The sequence below is a fragment of the Syngnathus acus genome, chromosome 2 (assembly GCF_901709675.1).
Source record: "Syngnathus acus chromosome 2, fSynAcu1.2, whole genome shotgun sequence".
Classification (NCBI taxonomy): Eukaryota; Metazoa; Chordata; class Actinopteri; order Syngnathiformes; family Syngnathidae; genus Syngnathus; species Syngnathus acus.
This window is the reverse complement of record NC_051088.1, coordinates 20526021-20548271: the sequence shown is the minus strand read 5'-3', so window position 1 is coordinate 20548271 and position 22251 is coordinate 20526021. Positions and strand designations below refer to the sequence as shown.

The 22251-nt window shown below is 40.4% G+C and overlaps 1 protein-coding gene and 1 long non-coding RNA gene across 2 annotated transcripts in view; one reads left to right on the top strand and one right to left on the bottom strand.

Moving 5' to 3' along the window:
- Positions 1-4928: 4928 nt before the first annotated feature.
- LOC119133233 (interleukin-1 receptor accessory protein-like 1) overlaps positions 4929-22251 on the bottom strand; it is an 89387-nt gene continuing 72064 nt past the window's right edge. The window contains exons 8-13 of the mRNA XM_037268826.1: positions 20602-20734; positions 18180-18325; positions 16383-16529; positions 14676-14846; positions 13028-13072; positions 4929-5787 (exon numbers count right to left, since the gene is read on the bottom strand). Coding sequence (XP_037124721.1) covers positions 5060-5787; positions 13028-13072; positions 14676-14846; positions 16383-16529; positions 18180-18325; positions 20602-20734 — 1370 coding nt within the window. The 3' untranslated portion in view covers positions 4929-5059. The remainder of the gene's footprint in view (positions 5788-13027; positions 13073-14675; positions 14847-16382; positions 16530-18179; positions 18326-20601; positions 20735-22251) is intronic.
- On the top strand, positions 7815-13021 carry LOC119133304. The gene is made up of 3 exons (XR_005100108.1): positions 7815-7845; positions 10682-10684; positions 12852-13021. It is a non-coding gene; the product is annotated as an uncharacterized LOC119133304 (long non-coding RNA).

Below are 22251 nucleotides of genomic sequence, written 5' to 3'. Positions count from 1 at the left end.
AGACAAGTATTCTTGTTTTGAGGGTGAGTAAACAAGTCAACATTTTATGTGTAAATGTTTCAATGGTGAGTATGTCATTTGCGTGAACTACAGAGAGCCAATGTTTAATAATGTTGAAAAGATGCTCAGTGTTTAACATAATGTTAACGCTTGACCAGAAGTAGCACAATGCTTTCCTGTCACATAAGTGGCATCGTCATGATTATTTTTGAGAGTACAGTTGCTTTTGTGCCTCTTCAAGTGTTTCATTCTCATTTGAACTCGTGTGTAAATGACTTCTGTAAATGTCCAAAGCAGCTCTTGTGTATGACATGTTTTTTTTTTTTTTTTTTGTTATTTCATTTTGTAAAGAAAAAAAATACAGTATCTTGAATTGAATGTGTGAAAGCAAAGTGACTTGACTTCCTTGTGGTTTGACTGTTTTGGTCTCCATGTTGATGCAGCGAAAGAAATGAGTACAATGACATTTTGGTGTGGATGAAATGAGTACGGTGACATTTTGGTGTGGATGATCAAAATTTAATTTCTTTTGCCGGAGGGGGGGGGGGGGGGAACCCTGCCAGGCTTCTGGGAGTATTGCACAATTTTGTGGGCGACAAATCTTGCCTGTGAAAGACATTTCATTTTACAGTTCTGGGCGTTATCTTTGGCATTTTCAGATAATTAAATGATGTCTCCCAACATGCAATTGCAACACTTGTCCACGCAAGACAACACAAATTATTTTTGATGAGTTGTTTCTGCAACATTTACTAGAACTGAAAAAAAAAAAACTAGTTTAAGACTCACAGAATAACGTAAAAAAAATGTTTAAAACCACTTTGACAAAGAAATTAAATGTAAAAAAAACAGCCACAAAATAAGTCATAACGACTCCTATACACACGTGCCCACGCGCATTGGCTTGCCACCGACAACATTTCTCACAGTGGCCAGGAGATGGCGACAGCGTAGCTTCTGAAGACGCTATAGTGCAGGGATGGGCAACTTAATTGCTGGAGGACGGTCCCAATTTTTCACCGTATAATCATATAATATTGTGGAGCCACTTTCTACCACCAGATGTATGACAAAAATGCAATATATGATAAAAATACGTGCCCTTAATTCATATTGGTTATGATAAAAAAAATTAAAAATCCAAGCATATATAGAAAATCCACTATCCTATCCCAACAATAAAGGGTTTAAAGCAAACAACATAACCACATAGCATGATATTTTTTTTCCCCCAGTTTGAAGGGCACTCACAATAAAATTGAAGGATGGCATTAAACTGCCGGACAAGAAGCCAACATTAAGTGGAAGAGAACATTTTAAAATTTTCTCCTCATCAAAATCAAGACACTCACAATTGAATTGCAGTCATTCCCTACATATTTGCTCGTGATGCGAAAAAGAAGCTCCAGATTTTCTTCATGAATCAGTTGTATTTTTTGACTTCTCACTCTGTTCAACATATTTGGCATTTCACAGATTTTTCCTTTTTTTGTTTTATAATATTATTTATATGAGATTCTTTTCACATTTTACCCTACATATTGAATGTTCATCTGTCTCTGTGTGTGTCTGTCTGTGTAAGTGTGTGTGTGTTTGTGTCTTTTAAGAATTTTGGGAGTTTGACAAAAATAAATAAAAAGAAAAGTTCAATTAAAAAACACTGCCTTTTGCCCATCCTTGATATGGTGTACTGTAATACTCTCCACACAAATTTCCACAATCATTAACCACACTCATAAAGAAAATTATTGCAGCATAGGTAAAAATAACGTGGGAACTTTTAATTCCACGTGTTCCTTAAATAGGTTGTCTTTGACATGAGACTATTTGAGTTAGTATGTAATTGTTGTAATTTTGTAAGTTATTGCACGTTTTCATACTTGGGGTAAAAAATGACCATAAGCATCACGCACGCACATGTGACTCAGACTGTGACTTCAAATGCATTTTATTAATAGCATGATCTCTCTTCATGTACATTACAGATACATGATAGAAAATAATCCAGAAACAGGAGACCATTATCTCTCTATTGTCGTGAAAGTGCCTGCAATTAATTCTGTGCTATATATTTTTTACTCATCATCATCATCATCATCATCACAGCCATTGTCACCACAAATATTCACCGTAATATAAAAATGGGAGTCCACTTAAAACATACGTATATTGGTGCAATGGGACTTTAAAGCGCCTCCTGAACAACGACTGCGTTGTTGTGATGCCCTTGGGGGAATATTATGGCTCGATTGTCTTCATCGAAAACTTAATCTTTGTATTTTTACAATGTGGAGGCACGCACGCACACCCACACACACGCACACACACACACGCCTTTAATTCCGGCTTTAAACATTTTACACCTAAAAAGTCAGACACGGGGGCTTTCGGAAACGCTCGAATCGTAGTTTAACAAGAAACAGTCAAGTCAAGTCAAGTCAAGTCAAGTCAAGTCAAACACAAGTCAAGAGTGCTTAAGTTTACACCTTACTGGCCTAATAAGTTAGTGAGCGTTTCTTTTAGTCGACAAGCCAGTAACAAGCCTTGGGAGTGAAAGAAACATTTGACGTGGTCATTTCCTTTTAATTTCATATACTTTCATCTGTTTCAGCGCTTCATATTTGCCTTTAAAAAATAAACATACTCCAGAATGAATCCTCTAGAATCTCATGACTTTAACTTCAAGGTGCCTTGAAATAGGCACAGTAATAAAAAAAAAAAGTATTTGAGTTTTTTTTTTTGACATCCTTAGCTCTATGTCCCATGGATTTTTTTTCATTCTTAACAATTACTACTACCATAACATTTGTTATCATTCTACGCCTTCATTTTGTGGAAACAGTTTGCGTAAGGCCCCTTGTATTCCGGTATGTCTGTTGCCTAGCGCTTAAATCTCAACCCTTCAATTGACTTCCACAGATTCATTCCTAATTCTTATAGAAAGTCTTTAGTAACTATATTGTATATCCGCAAAAGCGGAACAAACATTTTGTTCCATCACCACATCCTGTAGGTGTATTATTCATTATGGCGACACCTCCTGTGCTCGAGTCTACTAGTTTCATTTACGCTCATGTTGCCATGGGTAATAAGAAAGAAAAGTTGCAGTCATAACACAAGTGCATTCCCACTTTTCCACACAGAAAACATCTACAGAGAACACACAACATCATCCTGAGTTTGGAGGCCAAAGCCCTAATGTTTGCACTACTGTAATAAGTGACATCTGTCCTGCTGGCGAAATGGAATGGTGCCCAGACAGCAGAGCAGTCATATGATGGCTTAGCCCTGGTCCGACTGGAGGAACCGCATGAAGCAAATGCTTTGCGTGATGATGTGGCTTCTCCTTTCCTCCGTCTCTCCATCTCCAGTGGCATTGTTGCCTCAAGATGCTGCCACAGTGTCACAACTGGCCTTTTTAATGATGGAAATGTACATATTGTGCAAACGTCTTGGGCCTTCACTAGCTTTGTTGTTCTAATAGCCTTCTTCAAAATGGGTAATACATGGGGCCAGGAATTTTTTTTGGGTGAGAATTTGGACAGAGGTGCAGATACAACATTCTATTTTCAATGTTTGAATCAATACAGTGCCCTGATTGCCTCCAGCAATTATAAATGAATGACTTTTGTTTGGCACTGGCAGAAATATGCCCTCTTTTGAGGGACATCGGCTCCTAAAACAACACATGATGTGGCCCAAGACTTTTGAACAGTAATAAGCTTTTCTTTTTTTTTTTATATATATAAAAGACAGTGAATAACCCATCAGAGGGGGAGAACTATACCCACTGCATTACAAAACTCTGCTCTACTCTTAAAGTCCTTCTGTCACACAATTACAAAAATAGACTCTTTTCATAAAATAATACACAGTCAAACTTTTCTGTGATAGAATCATTTGTTAGGGTAAATAAGTCTGTTGTTATCTCAAAGAAAACAGCAATGTAAGGCTATAGCACCGTATTTCTCAGGTACCACTGCCATCCATTATTGGGATTGGTGACTCCTGAGTTTGCGTCCTTTACAGTGGTTGGAGCAGCTGAGACTTTGCTCCCGGAGTTCCATCCCACCACCGTTAATCACCCCCCCCCTATTATCGATGTGTGACGCATTTCACAAGCTTCAGAAAACAAACAAACAAACAAACACAAAAAGTCCCAAACGGTGACACAGAATATCCTTAAAAAAGAAATGCTACAAAGAAATACAAACACTATGTACATGACCCTGTATTTCAGCATTTTCCCAGCCATATTAACCGGTGTTGGCTTAAGTTACATGATGGTTTTTACAGGCATAGCGCAAAACACTTGCGCTTTTTCCTCTTTTTTTTTTTTTTAATTGTTGTTCAATGTGACAAAACAATCCGTGCATCATTTGTTCTTTCCCTTTCCAGTTGATAACTGGGAATCAAAAGCAAAAAGAGTGCCTGATTATTTTCATATTGCTGGCGTTGGGCCAAAACCTTGTATAATAGTCATTTTTCAGCAAATGGCAAAAATGGCTTGTTTGTTCACCCATTAACATTGCATTATCAAAGAGGGCAAAGAGATGAAAATAGAGCCATAAGGCCTAATACGTACATTACCGCAATTTATTGTGAATCATAATGGCAAAATTGAAATCTGGCATATTTTCGTCTAGTTTTTTTTTTTTTTAATTGTGTGTTCAATGCTGCCAACTCAGCATCCATTGCAGTCTTGTCATCCTGGAAGGGGAATCCTCCCATCTACGGTCCCTTCTCAAGGTTTTGTCATTTTTCCCCAGTTAGGGGAAACCTTGCCCTCCTTGGAGTTAAGATCAGGGGATGTCGAGAAGAATTGTCAATTGTGGCCATGTGAAGCCCTTTGAGACATGTTTGTGATTAAGAGCTGTATAAATAAAATTGACTTTACTTAATGTTAGGAAAAAAACTGAACAAAAAAATCAGTGACAGTTTTTTTTTGTATTTTGATTTTGAAAATGGAAAGAACAAATGGCACACAAATTGCAAAAACCAATCCAACCCTGTCTCCTGGGTTAGTAAGTCCAGTGTTGCAATGAGGGATGGGTGTGTGTCACCAGATGACGCTTGATATACTAGTCTCTCGGGGCAGAAGCGGCAGCAAGGCGTTGTTTCCGTGTCCTTCCTCTAAACTCTGTTGCCGCGGCGACTTGGACTGCGGTCGCTGTCCATTCAGGAGTGTCATGGGGATGTTGCAGTATGTATGCTGGTTTCGGCCAGACGACAGGTGTGGAAGAGTTCCCCCTGGTGGCAGCTCATAGTCATAACCGCGGTAGTAATGTTTCTGTCTCATCTGGGTGTGGTACGAGTTGTGAAAGTTGGAGCGAAAGTCCGGGTGAGCCGTTGCCATGGCGGTGGAGGTGGCAGCCGCCATGGACATCGCCGATACCGCCTGGAGCTCGCCAAAGGGACCTTGCTCACTCACATCCAGTACTTGCTCGCGTGAGATGCTCAGGGGCTCAGTGCGTTTGAAGGGCATCTCGAAGATCAGCTGCTTCCAGAACTTGGAGTCTAGCTTGTTGCTGGGCGAGCCGCGCCATTTGATGACTGTCAACGTTTTAATGGTGTGTTTGAGGGCCTCTACTTCCTGGTAATTCATGATGCCACGCAGCTCAGCACACTCGATGAGAATGACCTTGATCTCGCCCGTCACCAGCATATTGCGCAGACGCGTCTCCAGCTCAAAGATGCTCCACCCCCTCCGCACCACATAGCTGGGCGTCAAAACGATGATGAGGCGCTTGCTCTGGTCCACACAGCGGGCAACATCCTCGATGTAAGCTACAATCACATACACAAAAAAAACACACACAATCACTTTCTGTCAGCCAGAGCTGCTTTGGAAATACTATTTGCATGATTCATTTTTTTGCTGGCATGCTAACTACCTGAGCTGCTTTCATTTTAAATGAGCTTTTGGGAACGTGGATTAAAAACCTTTTGTTCACATCCAGTTTGAAGGGATTGTTACACAGAATTACACATCCAAAACAAGCACAGGGCTGAGGGGCTCAATTGCTTGCCTGACAATAAACCTAAAACACTAAGACGAGTTCGCCAACAGGGACACCTCTATCTAAAAACATAATGCATGTAAAGTCTGGTTCATCTTGGAACAATAAACCCTTGTATAATTTGCATTTTTATGTTGTAAGATGTGATCCAGTATAGCTACATCAGCCATTAAGTGACATGTCGGCAGTGTGAGAGTTACACAGAATTTAATGAGCTTAACAGATAAAATAAACACGGCACAGCAAAAGGACAACATCCATTGTTTTCTTCTTGGAAGGTATTAGAGGAAGACAAGCTTTGTTTCGAGGGGGGTGAAATACAAAGACATTTTGTGTGACGGTTCTCCGCAAGTGTGTCGAGCGCCACCCTTAAGGCCATAGGTATCAAACTCAAGGCCCAGGGGCCAAATCTGGCCCGCCATGTCATTCTATATGGCCCGCAAGATCAAATCATGTCAACTCCCATCATTCTTGCTAAAATCTGTACCATAATTTTTTCATTTGCATGTGTAATAAATAATATTGTTGAGATTTTGTAAGAAATTTTCAACCCTTTTTACAGTAAGTTGAACAATAATTAAAGAAAATATTCAGTCAGATTTCAAAACTAGTAATCCATCTCTTTGTTGTGTATATGTTTTTTTTAGGCCTTTACAGATCCATGGTCGACAGTGTTTCTTGCTATCAACTTGCAAGGTTCTGATTTACTGGGTAAGTCAGAAAAACTCCAGGATTGTTATCACAAAAGACCGATTTTAAATCCAAACTACTAACATTTGCCCTTCCAATAAATAAATAAATAAATAAATAAATAAATAAATAAATGAATGAATGAATGAATGAATAAATGAATAAATGAATAAATGAATAAATGAATAAATAAATAAACAGACAGACAGACAGACAGACACGTGAGATCACTCTCATTCCTATATCAGTGTTTCCCAACGCGGCATACTGGTGTGCCGTGAGAGATGTTCAGCTGTGCCATGGGAAATTGGCCAACACTTCCTAAAGTGATTCGTTCTTTTTTCAGTTCATATGACTTCAACCAGTAGGTGTCGGTAATGCGCATTGAAGCTGGTGCCACCGCGCCGTAAATCAAAACGAAGAAGAAAATGACGTAACGTCCCGTTCACGAACGAGTCGTGAATTGCTTTTCCCGTTCACCAACTGAACGGATCTGTGAGTGAAGGAGTCAGTGAGCGAGTGATTTGCATTTCCAATTCATCGCGAGAACGGATCAGAGAGGGAACGAATCCTGACTTTCCCGTTCGTGGGTGAACTGCCTTCCCGTGCATCAACGGATCAGTCAGTGAACGTGTTGCGTCTCCTGGCGTGAACTACTATGTAAGCCAGAATGTCGATTTACGATTTGCCAAGGAAAGAAAGAACCACTCACTGAAACACTACTTCTTTTATGCGCTACTGCAATTTCACATTAGATTGCTGGTTTGAAATTTACTTTTAATATTATTATTATTTTCAAATAAACATTTATGTTAAAACGTGTCTGGTGTTTTATTCCTTGTTTGTTTATTCGCCAATTAAAACATAAAAATCTGAAATTTGGTTAACTGCTTTATATGACAATATGTGTAGGTACACCTCATGGACACTTCAATAGGTACACTACACAAGGTAAAAAAAATAAAGAATAAATAAATGGTTAATTGTACAATACAAATATGTTTATGTACATTCTCATACCAGGGCTCGAACCAAGGTCTTACCGAGCAAGAGCCCATGTCATTATCCAGTCGGCTATTGCGACCTGGAAGTCCACAGTCGTCTGCACTGTTTTGTACTAGTGATGTGCATTCCAGTTCTCAAGTGTACTGAATCTTTAGAATCGGTTCACTCCAAATATTTGTTCAAAATAATCGTTCACCGAATCGTTCACTACACTTTCTTATTTATTTATTCTTTTCTTCTCTTTTTTTTTACCTCGTGTAGTGTACCTATTGTAGTGACCATGAGGCGTACCTAATCACTTCAATAGGGAGAAAGCTTAAGTGAAAGTGAAAAGTGCCACATCCGCCCTCACCCACCCTCTTGATTGGCTGTTTGATCTGTGACGTCACTTGGACACTCCATTAGGTACACCGCCATTTTCAAGTGTACCTAATAACAGGCTACTTTATTAGGGAAATATGGTCATATCACGGTGTACCTAATGGAGTGTCCGTGTGATTCCCTCGTTAAGTGCACCTGCGTGAAAAGTTTTTGGTCATTTTCACGTTCTACAGGAGCTAAAACTTTTCACGCAGGTGCACTTAACGAGGGAATCACACGGACACTCCATTAGGTGCACCGCCATTTTCAAGTGTACCTAATAACAGGCCACTTTTTTAGGGAAATATCATGGTCATATCACGGTGTACCTAATGGAGTGTCCGTGTGATTCCCTCGTTAAGTGCACCTGCGTGAAAAGTTTTTGGTCATTTTCACGTTCTACAGGAGCTAAAACTTTTCACGCAGGTGCACTTAACGAGGGAATCACATGGACACTCCATTAGGTACACCGTAATATGACCATGATATGTCCCTAATAAAGTGGCCTGTTATTAGGTACACTTGAAAATGGCGGTGTACCTAATGGAGTGTCCGTGTGATTCCCTCGTTAAGTGCACCTGCGTGAAAAGTTTTTGTCATTTTCACGTTCTACAGGAGCTAAAACTTTTCACGCAGGTGCACTTAACGAGGGAATCACACGGACACTCCATTAGGTACACCGTAATATGACCATGATATGTCCCTAATAAAGTGGCCTGTTATTAGGTACACTTGAAAATGGCGGTGTACCTAATGGAGTGTCCGTGTGATTCCCTCGTTAAGTGCACCTGCGTGAAAAGTTTTTGTCATTTTCACGTTCTACAGGAGCTAAAACTTTTCACGCAGGTGCGCTTAACGAGGGAATAACACGGACACTCCATTAGGTACACCGTAATATGACCATGATATGTCCCTAATAAAGTGGCCTGTTATTAGGTACACTTGAAAATGGCGGTGTACCTAATGGAGTGTCCGTGTGATTCCCTCATTAAGTGCACCTGCGTGAAAAGTTTTTGTCATTTTCACGTTCTACAGGAGCTAAAACTTTTCACGCAGGTGCACTTAACGAGGGAATCACACGGACACTCCATTAGGTACACCGTAATATGACCATGATATGTCCCTAATAAAGTGGCCTGTTATTAGGTACACTTGAAAATGGCGGTGTACCTAATGGAGTGTCCGTGTGATTCCCTCGTTAAGTGCACCTGCGTGAAAAGTTTTTGTCATTTTCACGTTCTACAGGAGCTAAAACTTTTCACGCAGGTGCACTTAACGAGGGAATCACACGGACACTCCATTAGGTACACCGTAATATGACCATGATATGTCCCTAATAAAGTGGCCTGTTATTAGGTACACTTGAAAATGGCGGTGTACCTAATGGAGTGTCCGTGTGATTCCCTCGTTAAGTGCACCTGCGGGAAAAGTTTTTGTCATTTTCACGTTCTACAGGAGCTAAAACTTTTCACGCAGGTGCACTTAACGAGGGAATCACACGGACACTCCATTAGGTACACCGTAATATGACCATGATATGTCCCTAATAAAGTGGCCTGTTATTAGGTACACTTGAAAATGGCGGTGTACCTAATGGAGTGTCCGTGTGATTCCCTCGTTAAGTGCACCTGCGTGAAAAGTTTTTGTCATTTTCACGTTCTACAGGAGCTAAAACTTTTCACGCAGGTGCACTTAACGAGGGAATCACACGGACACTCCATTAGGTACACCGTGATATGACCATGATATTTCCCTAATAAAGTGGCCTGTTATTAGGTACACTTGAAAATGGCGGTGTACCTAATCCGTGTGATTCCCTCGTTAAGTGCACCTGCGTGAAAAGTTTTAGCTCCTGTAGAACGTGAAAATGACCAAAAACTTTTCACGCAGGTGCACTTAACGAGGGAATCACACGGACACTCCATTAGGTACACCGTGATATGACCATGATATTTCCCTAATAAAGTGGCCTGTTATTAGGTACACTTGAAATTGGCGGTGTACCTAATCCGTGTGATTCCCTCGTTAAGTGCACCTGCGTGAAAAGTTTTAGCTCCTGTAGAACGTGAAAATGACCAAAAACTTTTCACGCAGGTGCACTTAACGAGGGAATCACACGGACACTCCATTAGGTACACCGTGATATGACCATATTTCCCTAATAAAGTGGCCTGTTATTAGGTACACTTGAAAATGGCGGTGTACCTAATGGAGTGTCCAAGTGACGTCACAGATCAAACAGCCAATCAAGAGGTGGGGGTGAGGGCGGGTGTGCCACTTTTCACTTTCACTGAAGCTTTTTCCCTATTGAAGTGGCCTGTGATTAGGTACACCTCATGGACACTACAATAGGTACACTACACGAGGTAAAAAAAAAAAGAAAAAAGAATCAATAAATAAGAAAGTGTAGTGAACGATGCGGTGAACGATTCTTTTGAACAAATATTTGGAGTGAACCGATTCTAAAGATTCAGTACAGAGAACTGGAATGCACATCACTAGTACAAAACAGTGCAGACGACTGTAGACTCCCAGGTCGCAATAGCCGACTGGATAATGACATGGGCTCTTGCTCGGTAAGACCTTGGTTCAAGCCCATGTGTAAGAATGTACATAAACATATTTGCATTGTACCATTTATTTATTCTTTATTTTTTTTACCTCGTGTAGTGTACCTATTGAAGTGTCCATGAGGTGTACCTACACATATTGTCATATAAAGCAGTTAACCAAATGTCTGATTTTTGTTTTAATTGGCGAATAAAAAAAACAAGGAATAAAACACCAGACAAGTTTTAACATGAAAGTTTATTTGAAAATAATAATAATATTAAAAGTAAATTCCAAACCAGCAATCTAATGTGAAATTTCAGTAGATATATTGGATAACAATATTTAGGCGTATATATGCAACCACGTTATTTAAAAACTACTACAAGTGTTATAAAATCAAGATGACCCAAAGAGAAGCATAATCTCCCCGTTGTTGCATAACGGCGCATCCCTTCATGCAATAAAGTTAGCCGTTAGCTTGGAGAAAACGTGCATAAAAGAAGTGGTGTTTCAGTGAGTGGTTCTTTCTTTCCTTGGCAAATCATAAATCGACATTCTGGCTTACATAGTTCACGCCAGGAGACACAACACGTTCACTGACTGATCCGTTGATGCACGGAAAGGCAGTTCACCCTTTGACTCGTTCACGAACGGGAAAGTCAGGATTCGTTCCCTCACTGATCCGTTCTCGCGATGAACTGGAAATGCAAATCACTCACTCGTTCGTGAACGGGAAGCTACGTCATTTTCTTCTTCGTTTTGATATACGGCGTGGTGGCACCAGCTTCAATGCGCATTACCGACACCTACTGGTTGAAGTCATCTGAACTGAAAAAAGAACGAATCACTTTAGGAAGTGATTCGTTCACAAACCCTAACTCTTGTATTTATATTCGCCAATCAAAACATAAAAATCAGATATTTGGTTAACTGCTTTATATGACTATATATATATATATATATATATATATATATATATATATATATATATATGTATATGTATATATATGTGTGTGTTTTACGTTGTTATATGAGTTGGTGTCCCCCAAAATAACAAATGTCGGCATAACGTTTTTTTTTTTTTATCAACCTTTTATTCAAACACATTCGGAAAAATAACACCATCAACTATAACCTAACAAATACAAAATTAAAACGTCAATGTCGGCATAACGTGTGTTGGCTGGTATAGCAGCAATTTTTAAATTTCGTTGTACATGTGACAATGACAAATAAAGATCTATTCTATTCAGCAGCGAGCGATAGATGGAGGAGGGACTTTACGAGTCAGTGACGTAATTTCCCGTCCACGAACGAGACGAGTCAGTGACGCAACTTCCTGTTCAGTGTGTGCGCGCGTGTGTGTGTGGGGGGGACGATTCGTTGAACGATTCGTTTGAATGAATCTTTTGAATGAACTGCTTCTAAAGATTCAGTTCACTTTAAAGAACTGGAATGCACATCCCTAGTTGCTGTGTGCTTTTACTTACACTATGACGGCTGTGGTGCGTTTTCGGTCCGATGGAAATCAGAGCATGTAGTTCAACGGGAGAACCTGGATTGTTCATTTTTCACCAACGTAAAATACACAGTCAAGTCGAGACACCTCGACTGTGATAGCCACTCAGCCGCTGTCAGAACAGCAGAGCGTCTTTAAAAGTGACTTTGTTCTTCATGTTGCAATATTTTAGAGAGCTAGTCTAAAACAGTAAACAAAGCCATATTGATTCTTTTGGATTTTGATCACAATCACTTTCAATAGTTTATTCCTTACACTGTCTAAAACCTTTTTTCAAAAACTGTCACTTTCATTTACAAAAGAAATACAATTTAAAGACTATTTAGTATTTATTTTTATTCAATTATTCGACTCTCCATACATATATATAGGAATAGAACTTTACATCTTTTGTTGTAATATAACTGATTTTAATATGGTGTAACACTGAACAGATTTTTGTTGGTGGTGTGCCTCGAGATTTTTTCCAATGAAAAGGTGTGCCGTGAGTGAAAAAAGGTTGGGAAACACTGTCCTATATGTTATAGCATTGTACAATTTTAGATCATTTGTTGGAAGCATGTGAGTGAAATAGTACTAATAAACATAATGTGAAGCAAAATTAGCCTTTGTTGCAAAATCATGCAAATCATTATTTGCTTAAAGCATATTAGCTAGTCAGAACCGAGTCATCATTATATGTTGTTGAATTGGCTTCCTTAGAGAGAAATTGAAGTGCAACGGAACAAAATGGAGTAAAGCAAGTTAGTTCTCTCAAAATAGACCCAGGGGACCAAGTTGATTGCACCAAAACAGTCTCAGTGAAATTAGTTTTTATTGTGCATGTACTTGATGTACATACGTGATCTTCTTGTGTTGACCCCCAAGAGAAAAAAAGTACCTCTAAGTAGTCTGGTGTCATCCTGGAAATGATCACTGGTGAAACCTAGACATAAATATTCAACATTGAAAGGGCAATGAATAGATTTGCAGTCAACACAAGCAACTCCGTGAATGTAGGGACATTTTCTGCCCGCAACCGATGGTATGGCATTAAGCTGTTCCATTCTGATTCAATATGGGATGCGTAGCATAGAAAAGCAGAGGAGTGTCAAGTACGCTAGCATACCGAAAATAATCTGGTGTACACGTTACTTATCTCAAGTGATTCCAGTAATTACAGCAATTCTGAGGATGAAGCGCGAGGAGCGTCGTCAACATGGCGAGTTTGAAAAGTGAAGAGGATCTAATTGAAACTGAAGAAAAATGGAGCTCTGCCGTAAATAGTAGTAAACCGTGACAAATTGTGTTGCCTTTATTAAGATATAAAATTGCCTATACTAGCCATTTAAACCTAAAATATACCACAGAGTATTATCCCCAAATGATTTAATGTCAATTCAAAGTCATCTTACATTAGCTAGTATAACAGATGACAGATAATATTTTTCTAAAAACAAACCATAAAATGAACCCAGAGAGCAGATATATGCAGCAACCTCTCTCTCAAAATTTCCTCTCCTAAACTTAGCTCCATATTTACATATAAAAATGAGATGAATCACTTCAGTCTCATCACTTAGCACTAAGAAGCCACAAGAGGTCGCCAAAGCCATGTCTAATAAAAAAAAAAAAAGGTTTCATATTAAGACAGCACAGAGGCATATTTTCTATGAATAGATATTAGTGGATAGGTTCTGGAAAAATATCAGCAAATGGGTAAAATTCCCCAATGGCTGCGGGAATCCTGTAATGGTATTTTTGTAATGAGTATAAATCCAACGCTGCACAACTCAAAGTAAGCAAACTCCTTGCATTTATATGCCATTTTTCCCATATTAGGGCCACTTCATACTGAAGACATATTCAGAGTCAGAATTTCTGGCCTTGGAACTAGCAAAATTAGTGATGGTGCTGCACGTGCAACAACAGAAGTATGCAAGTGTAATGATGATGCCATCCAAGTCGTCGGTCGACATGATGAGGTCATCAGAAATGAGCTGGAAATGGAGGTGGTGGCATGTGAGGTCTTCAGGGTCGGGCATGGACTGATGAGGGTCTTCCGGAGAAATATTTCACAGCATGCACATGCACCAAGAGCTTGTGTATTGCGCAGCATGCTGTAAGTAAGATGTGGCTCGGGACCATGGACGGGATCAGTTAAGTCGCGGCTTCCTGCTACTATGCTAAAATTTGCCTAAGCATTTTTAATAAACTGTCATCATACAATTTGGAGTTCAAGCAAATCCCTTGGTAAAAATGTCGCTCTGAAATCAGGAGGAAAAAAACTGAAACACCATTTTATACATATCTCCTATATAGCTACTTTTTGAGAGACTTTTCAAATGAACAACTAAATGTATGTTTGAATCCCTTTGAATCCAAGAGCCCTCCATGGTCTCAACCCATTTGAGCTCATGTCTGACAGAACATTTTACTGGGACAACTTTTGATACAGCACAGCATCAAAAGAGCACGCCACGACACCAGTGTGCAGACATCAGCATGCCACACAACACGTGACGCAACGTGACAGAGGGAGAGCTTACTTCCTGTGGGGATCAAGTCCCTGTCTGGAATGAAGAGTTTATACCCATAATGCTTCTCCAGCACGTCAGGCAGGATCTCCAGGGCAAAGCGCTCCTCCTCTCGAGTTTCCTGACTCCACTGGTCGGGGTCTACTTTTGTGTAGGACAGGTAGGCGTCGTAATCTTTGTTATCTGTAGGCGCATATGCACATAGAAATCGGTCAGGGACTTTTGTCATACATCTCTCCCTACATCACTGAAAAATACAAGCTCCATAAACACAAAAAAACACCCTTCGAAAACAAGCACACACCTGATCATTAGATCATTCCAAATCTTTTTTTTTTTTGCGTTCAAAATGATTATATTAAACTTTTACGCTAATAATATATTGAAATATAAACAAATAAGCTGCTGATAGCCAGACTCGAGCACACTTGATCATCAGTTATGGTGGGACGGTGTTTGGACTAAACAGGATTTAATAATCTTCGTGTGGGGAAAAGGCTGACTCTAATTCTGTCATAGCTTCACTGTGTTGTGTAACTGTAGTTCTTGATAGCGGGTAATGCTCTGGTAACACGTACCCTCGCTAAGAGGCTTCCACTGAGTAGCAGCAATTTTACACCAGCTTTCTGAAGGCGTTGTGTTGGACGTTTATTAATGAGGCTCATTTGCATAGAGGTGAGCAATTTCAACACCAGTGAACTCATTTAAATAGACGCAAATTCTATCAGCACACCGAGACGCATTTTGCCTGACATCGTTGTTCGTCACGCATTTCAACATTGCCGCATGGTTTGTGGATGAGATGCTATCTGGTTGCTCCATTTTTACATGTGAGTGCCCTGCAAAAGTGATGCAATCTTTTAGTGAATTTGGGCCTAAAACTTGAATTTTAAACATGGCATTCCTAAACTGGTGCATTTGACTCTTCAAGCTTCTTCCATTGCTACTTGCTGGGGTAGAAACAAACCAATAAAAATCCAACCGCTATTCTTTCATTCTGACATTTAAGAACAAGTTAGCTTTACAAATAGAAATAGTGTATATGTCAGTCTCAAGTATCTGCTACATAACAACTGTGCATCGTCAGGAGTTGACGCTGCTGAGGAACTATATAGGACACAGTGCAGTGTTGGCGCTCGCTGTGTTAGAGATGGATAAGTTCAGGCGTGTGGGGGTGCTGTATATGCAAGCGCACTCAGAGCCTGCGGTTACGGATTGAACTGGTGAACTTGTAGCGCGGAGCGCCAGCTGAGGCGAAGGCGTAATATGTGCTGTCTTTTTTTTTTTTACATTGATTATACAAGTCTATGAAACTGGAGCAAGTCAAAGTGAACATTCAGGCTGTAATCAGTTAGGTTAATTTTTTGCAACTGCAATTTACAGACATAATTATGACAGCGAGGTTGTGCACAAAGGGTCACTTACGTCTCGGCTTTTCACATCTTTTCTAAACCCTTGCCCTGCTATTGCTGCTCGGTTTCTTACACAAGTGAAAAATGTCAGAGCTGAAAAATGTATCACGTGCTGGGAGCAAAGGGCAAAAACACAGCAGAGCTGTGCTTGATCAAATCGATGTTGGCATTGAAGATAATGCGCTGACGGACACTCTGGAGAACAACAACAACCAAAGTTTGCGCTGAGAAATAGTTTGGATGCAATGAGGACACAAACGCGTGTGCTGTGTGGGAGTCGCCTTATGAAAAAAAAAAATCCTCTTACCTCCATCTAAATCCTCACTGCCGAAGTGGTTCCTGTAGAAAAGCATGAGCTCAATCCTGTAACACTTGTACAGTGTCACCAGACAGATGAGCAGTATCAAGATGGCTCCCAGACCGCCGGCCAGTTCCACTGTGTACATGAGCTCAGCTGAGAGGGCAAATGTAGAAAGACAAATCTATTTAGGATCTGTTATGGCTTATCCAGAGTTTGGTACAATCATTGTTTTTGTGACGGAGACCGTTCACGGTCATGGTTTCATGAAATAAAAAAGCACATGTATTCAAAATACAAACAGGAACAAACCCAAGTTAAAAGTAGCGAATAAATTGTGAAGGGATAAGCGCCATTGTGCTTTTCACATATGGTTTAAATATATAGTGTGCCATCAATTGCGGTATGTAAAATGTTGCTCATTTTGATTGGCTGTTGGCGACCAATATGCAAATTTCGATTTTTTTTTAGACACACCCTTGATAATAAGACTAAAATTATACATGGTCATTAAAAGATTGTAAGCTTTGAAACTTCTGGGCTGAAAATGAATCGCACTCCGGCCATGCTACCATTTGGCACTGTCATGCTGAAAAAAAGGTATGCAGGCTCAGTGAAAGATCACCCTCGATTCTAGATCTCTTCTAGGGCCTACAAGATCAATGGCTGGCATTGGGGCTTAGCCTCGAGTAAAAACAAGTCTGATCTCCGGTATCTGAATGCCTCATGGCCCACGACACATCACAAAGCCAGCAATACTGGTAAACAACAAGCTCTGACTAACACGCCATTGAAGATCAGTCCTGCGTGTGTTTCAATGTGTGAGTGTTTGTGGAAGGGGAATGATGCTCCAGGCTGCTCAGATCCTATCGGCTTGCTCTCCCTTCATCCCCAATGCAGCTGCAGGCACAGAATTGTTGTGTCCATTTGTCTTGGCAACATCTTTCAAAATCTGCTAACACCACCTGTACTTTTCCTCATTGTCGCCTGTGAAGCCTCCTGGACAAATTCACTTCTCGGACGAGAGAAAGCGGACCTGAGCGCATACTCTGGGACCACTAAATCCCTAGAGAGATGAGGTGTGGCTTTTCATTCTTTCCTCAAAGAATGAAAAGCCTCTTATTCTACTTTTGGATACAAAAAGGACACTACAAGGTTCGAGACTCACTATCTTTTGTGCCTGAGAAAAAAATGCTTTTACTTTTTTTTCTTAGACCCAATACAAAGTCAAGTCAAAGCTTGGCCTACTGCTGGGAGTCCTGTGGTTTGTCGACATGAAATATTTTTCAACAGTTAAGAAAATCAATGTGTCACCTTTGTATTATTTATGAAATATACAGGGGATGTTTTGAGAGACTGGCCTAAGGCTTCCTCGACTTTCATCAGAAGTAGTACTTCTTCCTCCTCTGGTTTACTTCTTCATCAGGATAATTTGATAACCAGGCAATCAATAATACTGTCACACTTGCCAGAAGCAACCAGTCATAATGTATTGTTCTTGCTACATTTGTGGTATTCTAGTGATGGGAAAATGAAGCTTCATGAACCAGTTGTTGTATTCTTTGGCTCCTCTAGATGGCAATGTTGGTTTAAAGTGAGGGTTTTAAGAAATGGCAAGTCATTCAGCTCTTTGGTGAACAGAGAGTGCCATCTAAGTAAACACAACAATGGGTTCATGAATCATCTTGAAGCTTCATTTGCCCATCATTAGTATTCACCACTCCGAAAGCTCCAGAGAAGCAACAACTTTAAATCAAAGCTTTTGAATCCATGGTCTGGATTCGCCGGACCAAAAAGAAGCTCTACCTTTCTTGACAATCTGGATGTTTGCCTGTCGCCGACCGTTGCCATTTTCTACGATGCAAGTGTAGTTTCCCAGATCGCTCTCCTCCAGGGAATCAATGGTAAGTGAAATGGAGACCTCTTGCTCCCCCAAGTGCTCACGTACTGTCCTGGAGCAGAGCAGAGAGCCAAATGTAAGGTTAGATAAATGAAGGCCTTTGAAAATCAGCTTCAGTATATACAATGTTTGATTTGCTATTCTCCCCATTGGGCATAGCAAACGCAGACAGGTTATTCTTTGCTATGACAAATGAATGCAAATATTCTGCTGTTTTGTGTTTGAAATAAAGAACGGCAGATGTATCAACAACAGACCCGTTCTGGTTGTGCATGATAGAAGGAGCAAAGTGCATCACAACAGTCGTGATGGTGAAATCAAGAAAGGCTTTCTACTACATTTAGAGATAGTGTATTTTTTTTTTCTCCACTGTGACGGGCATTCCAAAGCAGCATCTTGTTTTCGTCACTGATGAGACGTAAACATACAAACTGCAGAACGAGCCTTTGTACATCTGAAAGTGGGCTGCTGTAGTGTACTTGCATGCCTTTTTTCCTCAAACTGCACTCGCAATATTGCTCCTCAGTAGCAATCCTAAAATACCAGGAACACCTTTGAAAAACAATAACTCCACACTGTTGGGAGGTCAGAGAGTCATAAATGGAGGATTGAGTCTTTAATAAGATATGGATTTTCATCATCCCCCAAAATACCTTTCTTGAGAAAATGTGGTATATGTGCACATCCTCAAATCAATAAATCGTGACCTGAGAATAACAAGTGTTAGACTCGAGTTTTCCATCAGGCTGGAGAGAAATGTCATATTTTGTACTGTTTAAAAACTCTGCACTAGCTGTTTACACCTGTTATTTAATGTTAGTGGAGTGGATACTTGCACATTGGCGATTGGCTGGCAACCGGTTAATGGTCTCCCCCGCCTACCTACTGCCCGAAGTTAGCTGAGATAGGGTCCAGCACCCCAGCTACCCTCGTGAGGAAAAGCGGTACCGAAAATGGATGGATGGATGATTTTACTAGGGGAATATAAAGAGCCACATTTCCCTCTATTTTCTGAGAAAATGTTTAGTTTTTTTTTCAATCTATTAATTGTAAAAAATAAAATAAAATAGCAGCAATTGGGATGTGGGAGGAAACCGGAGTGCCAGGACAAAACCCACGCAGGCACGGGGAGAACATGCAAACTCCACACAGGGAGGGCCGGAGATGGAATCGAACCCGCACCCTCTGGACTGTGAGGCGAATGTGCTAACCAGCACTTCACCGTGCCGCCTACTGTACAGTACAGATTAAAAATAATATTGTATTAAAAACCAAAGGTTAAAATATAAAACAAGAATCAAGTATCAGTATTTTAATTGACAAACTTTTTCAAGAAATTTGATCTATTGTGTTTTTAACCGTATTTTACATAAACATTGAACTTTATCTACCAAACCTGGCCCATCTCAAAATGAAATTAAAGATTAAAGTCCCAATGATGGTCACACACACACCTGGGTGTGGTGAAATTTGTCCTCTGCATTTAACCCATCCCCGCGTGATTTTAATCCATCCCCTGGGGGAGAGGGGAGCAGTGAGCAGCAGCGGTGCCGCGCTCGGGAATCAGTTGGTGATCTAACCCCCCCAATTCCAACCCTTAATGCTGAGTGCCAAGCAGGGAGGCAATGGGTCCCATTTTTATAGTCTTTGGTATGACCCGGCCGGGGTTTGAACCCACAACCTTCCAGTCTCAGGGCGGACACTCTACCACTAGGCCACTGAGTATGCACATCCCTGCTCTGGGGTCATATTTCAAGCTTTCCTGGCTTTTTTCCTGGCGAGTTGCTCGCCTCTATCATGCTGCCACCTTGAGTTCTGTAGGCTCTAATTGGTCCTAGTTCACGACAAGAGAGTTGTGCTTCAAGCCAGGCAGTGCATGCTCACAGGCGAATAGTCGTCTGCAAATGCCAGGTCACCGACTTGGACACTAACTCCTCCACCCAGCCGTGTCATACTGCTCACAGTTAACCTTTTCATTAGGCAACATTTGTACACAATAGTGGATTCCTACTTCACATCGACTACAATGTTTTCCTCTTCACTGTTTTATCAGTTGAAAACGAGCTTAAGGGAGTCATCCATGAAAACATCTCCAATTAAGCTGTTCTCACGAACAAAATGTCAGAATGAGTGTCTATTATTGCAGTTCCTTGCAGGATGTCCCCTCACCCGTTTTCTCTGCCTTTGTCAGTCATTACTGTTAATGAATAAGTGAACGTAGATAAAGTTTTTTTTTTAACTGTGTACTTGCAGTCACACGTAGCAGAGAAAGCTGCACTTGCCATTTTACAATCTTAATTAATGCACAGCTTCAGCAAAAGGACTTACTTGATGTCACTTTCTCGTACCCGTTCCTCATCCAGATCTTCAATAAACTTTTCCGCCTTCATCCAGTAAATGAGTGGGCTGACATCACCACTGTACCCAAAGAACGCTCTGCATGTCAGGTTGACTGGACTTCCTGTGGGACGACAGGGGACAGGAGGTATGTTGATTGCTTCAATCTGTAATCATCCGTCACATTCAGGACGGAACAGTCACTGTGACACATGCAGCATTGCCCGATTAATCCTGTTCAGTTCCAATTTGACACAGTAGGATTAACTCCCATTCTGCTTTTGATGACCATCCCATTATCAGGTTCCCCTCCAGTGGAAACATCATCTAGTTTTGCCAAACAGACTCAAACACCTTTTGCTGAGACTGGTCCAGGCTTGTTGTGAATTCTCTTTTTTAGTTCAATTTCCATTTACCTCAGGTGACAGGGGATTTGATGTAACGCAATCATCTATTCCCCCTGCCATCTATATCAGTCTTCTGGTACGACATCTACTTTTCTGCTTTTTCCATACTCTTGTGGCTTAAACAACAATGCACCAATTACAGGGAAATGTGAAGGAGCTTAACTTTTCAATTATCTTTTTGAATTTGGACTGATTGAATCATTCAGATCAGTCCTCAGAAATGCTCTACTGAATTGTACACCCTCATCATGAAGACAACACAAAGTAGTGCATTTGATACAGTTTTTAAATTGAAGGCAATCAACCAATAAAAAAGGATGTTGAGTTGAATCACAAGATTCTGGAACTTATTTTTGTTTTCATACTTTGTTGAGGCAGAGGCAGTATTTTTGATTCTGTTGGTGCTGGTTCCACACGGGTTATTTCCCTAAAGAAGGCTGGCTGTGTTTTGTTTTCTGTCTATTGCGAGTCCCCTGAATGTGCAGGGGTACATTTAGCAGCTTTCCAATTAAGAAGCCAAGTGTTCTTGATTCATCCTGCTGAATTGGGCACTAAGTGTGAATTACCTACATATGTCAGGTAGTTATTCAAAACATATTGTGCCATATATTATTCATATGAAATTCAATTATAAATAAGCTTATTCCAGTTTTCTGTTCAAATATTAACAGGAGTCACACTGAAAGAAATACAATTTTAGTATAACTATGCCTCAGTGCACAAAGCACATAACCCTATGTACAGCTTGGTTGAGCTCGCTCGACCTCAACGCAACCAAATACCCCCGAGATGAACGAGAACACATATTGTGCCACTGCCTCAGACCTCTAATGCAGAATACTTAAAAGGTGCTATGAGTGGAAATGGATAATAAGCAAAATATGTCCACAAGGCATGTTCATATGCTGTATCGCATACTGGCCTCATGTATGCGAGCAAATAAAGAAATAAATAAGAGATCAGGCATTCCATAAAGAAGCTGGTGCATGGATGCTCAGGGAAGCACTTCTTGGCAAACATCCAGCAGTATAAAAAAAGATGATTCAGCCAATCTTTGTGAGCAATTTGGGCTCCTTCACCCTGTGGTGAAGATTCAGGCAGCTGTGACATTGTAGATAACTATTGTGTATAATTGGCTACTTGCTACTTGGGAGATGATAAAGACTTTATTTTAACAACTCTGCCTCATAAATTGAAACACAATTGAAAAACAAGTTTGGAGAGTAACCAAAGG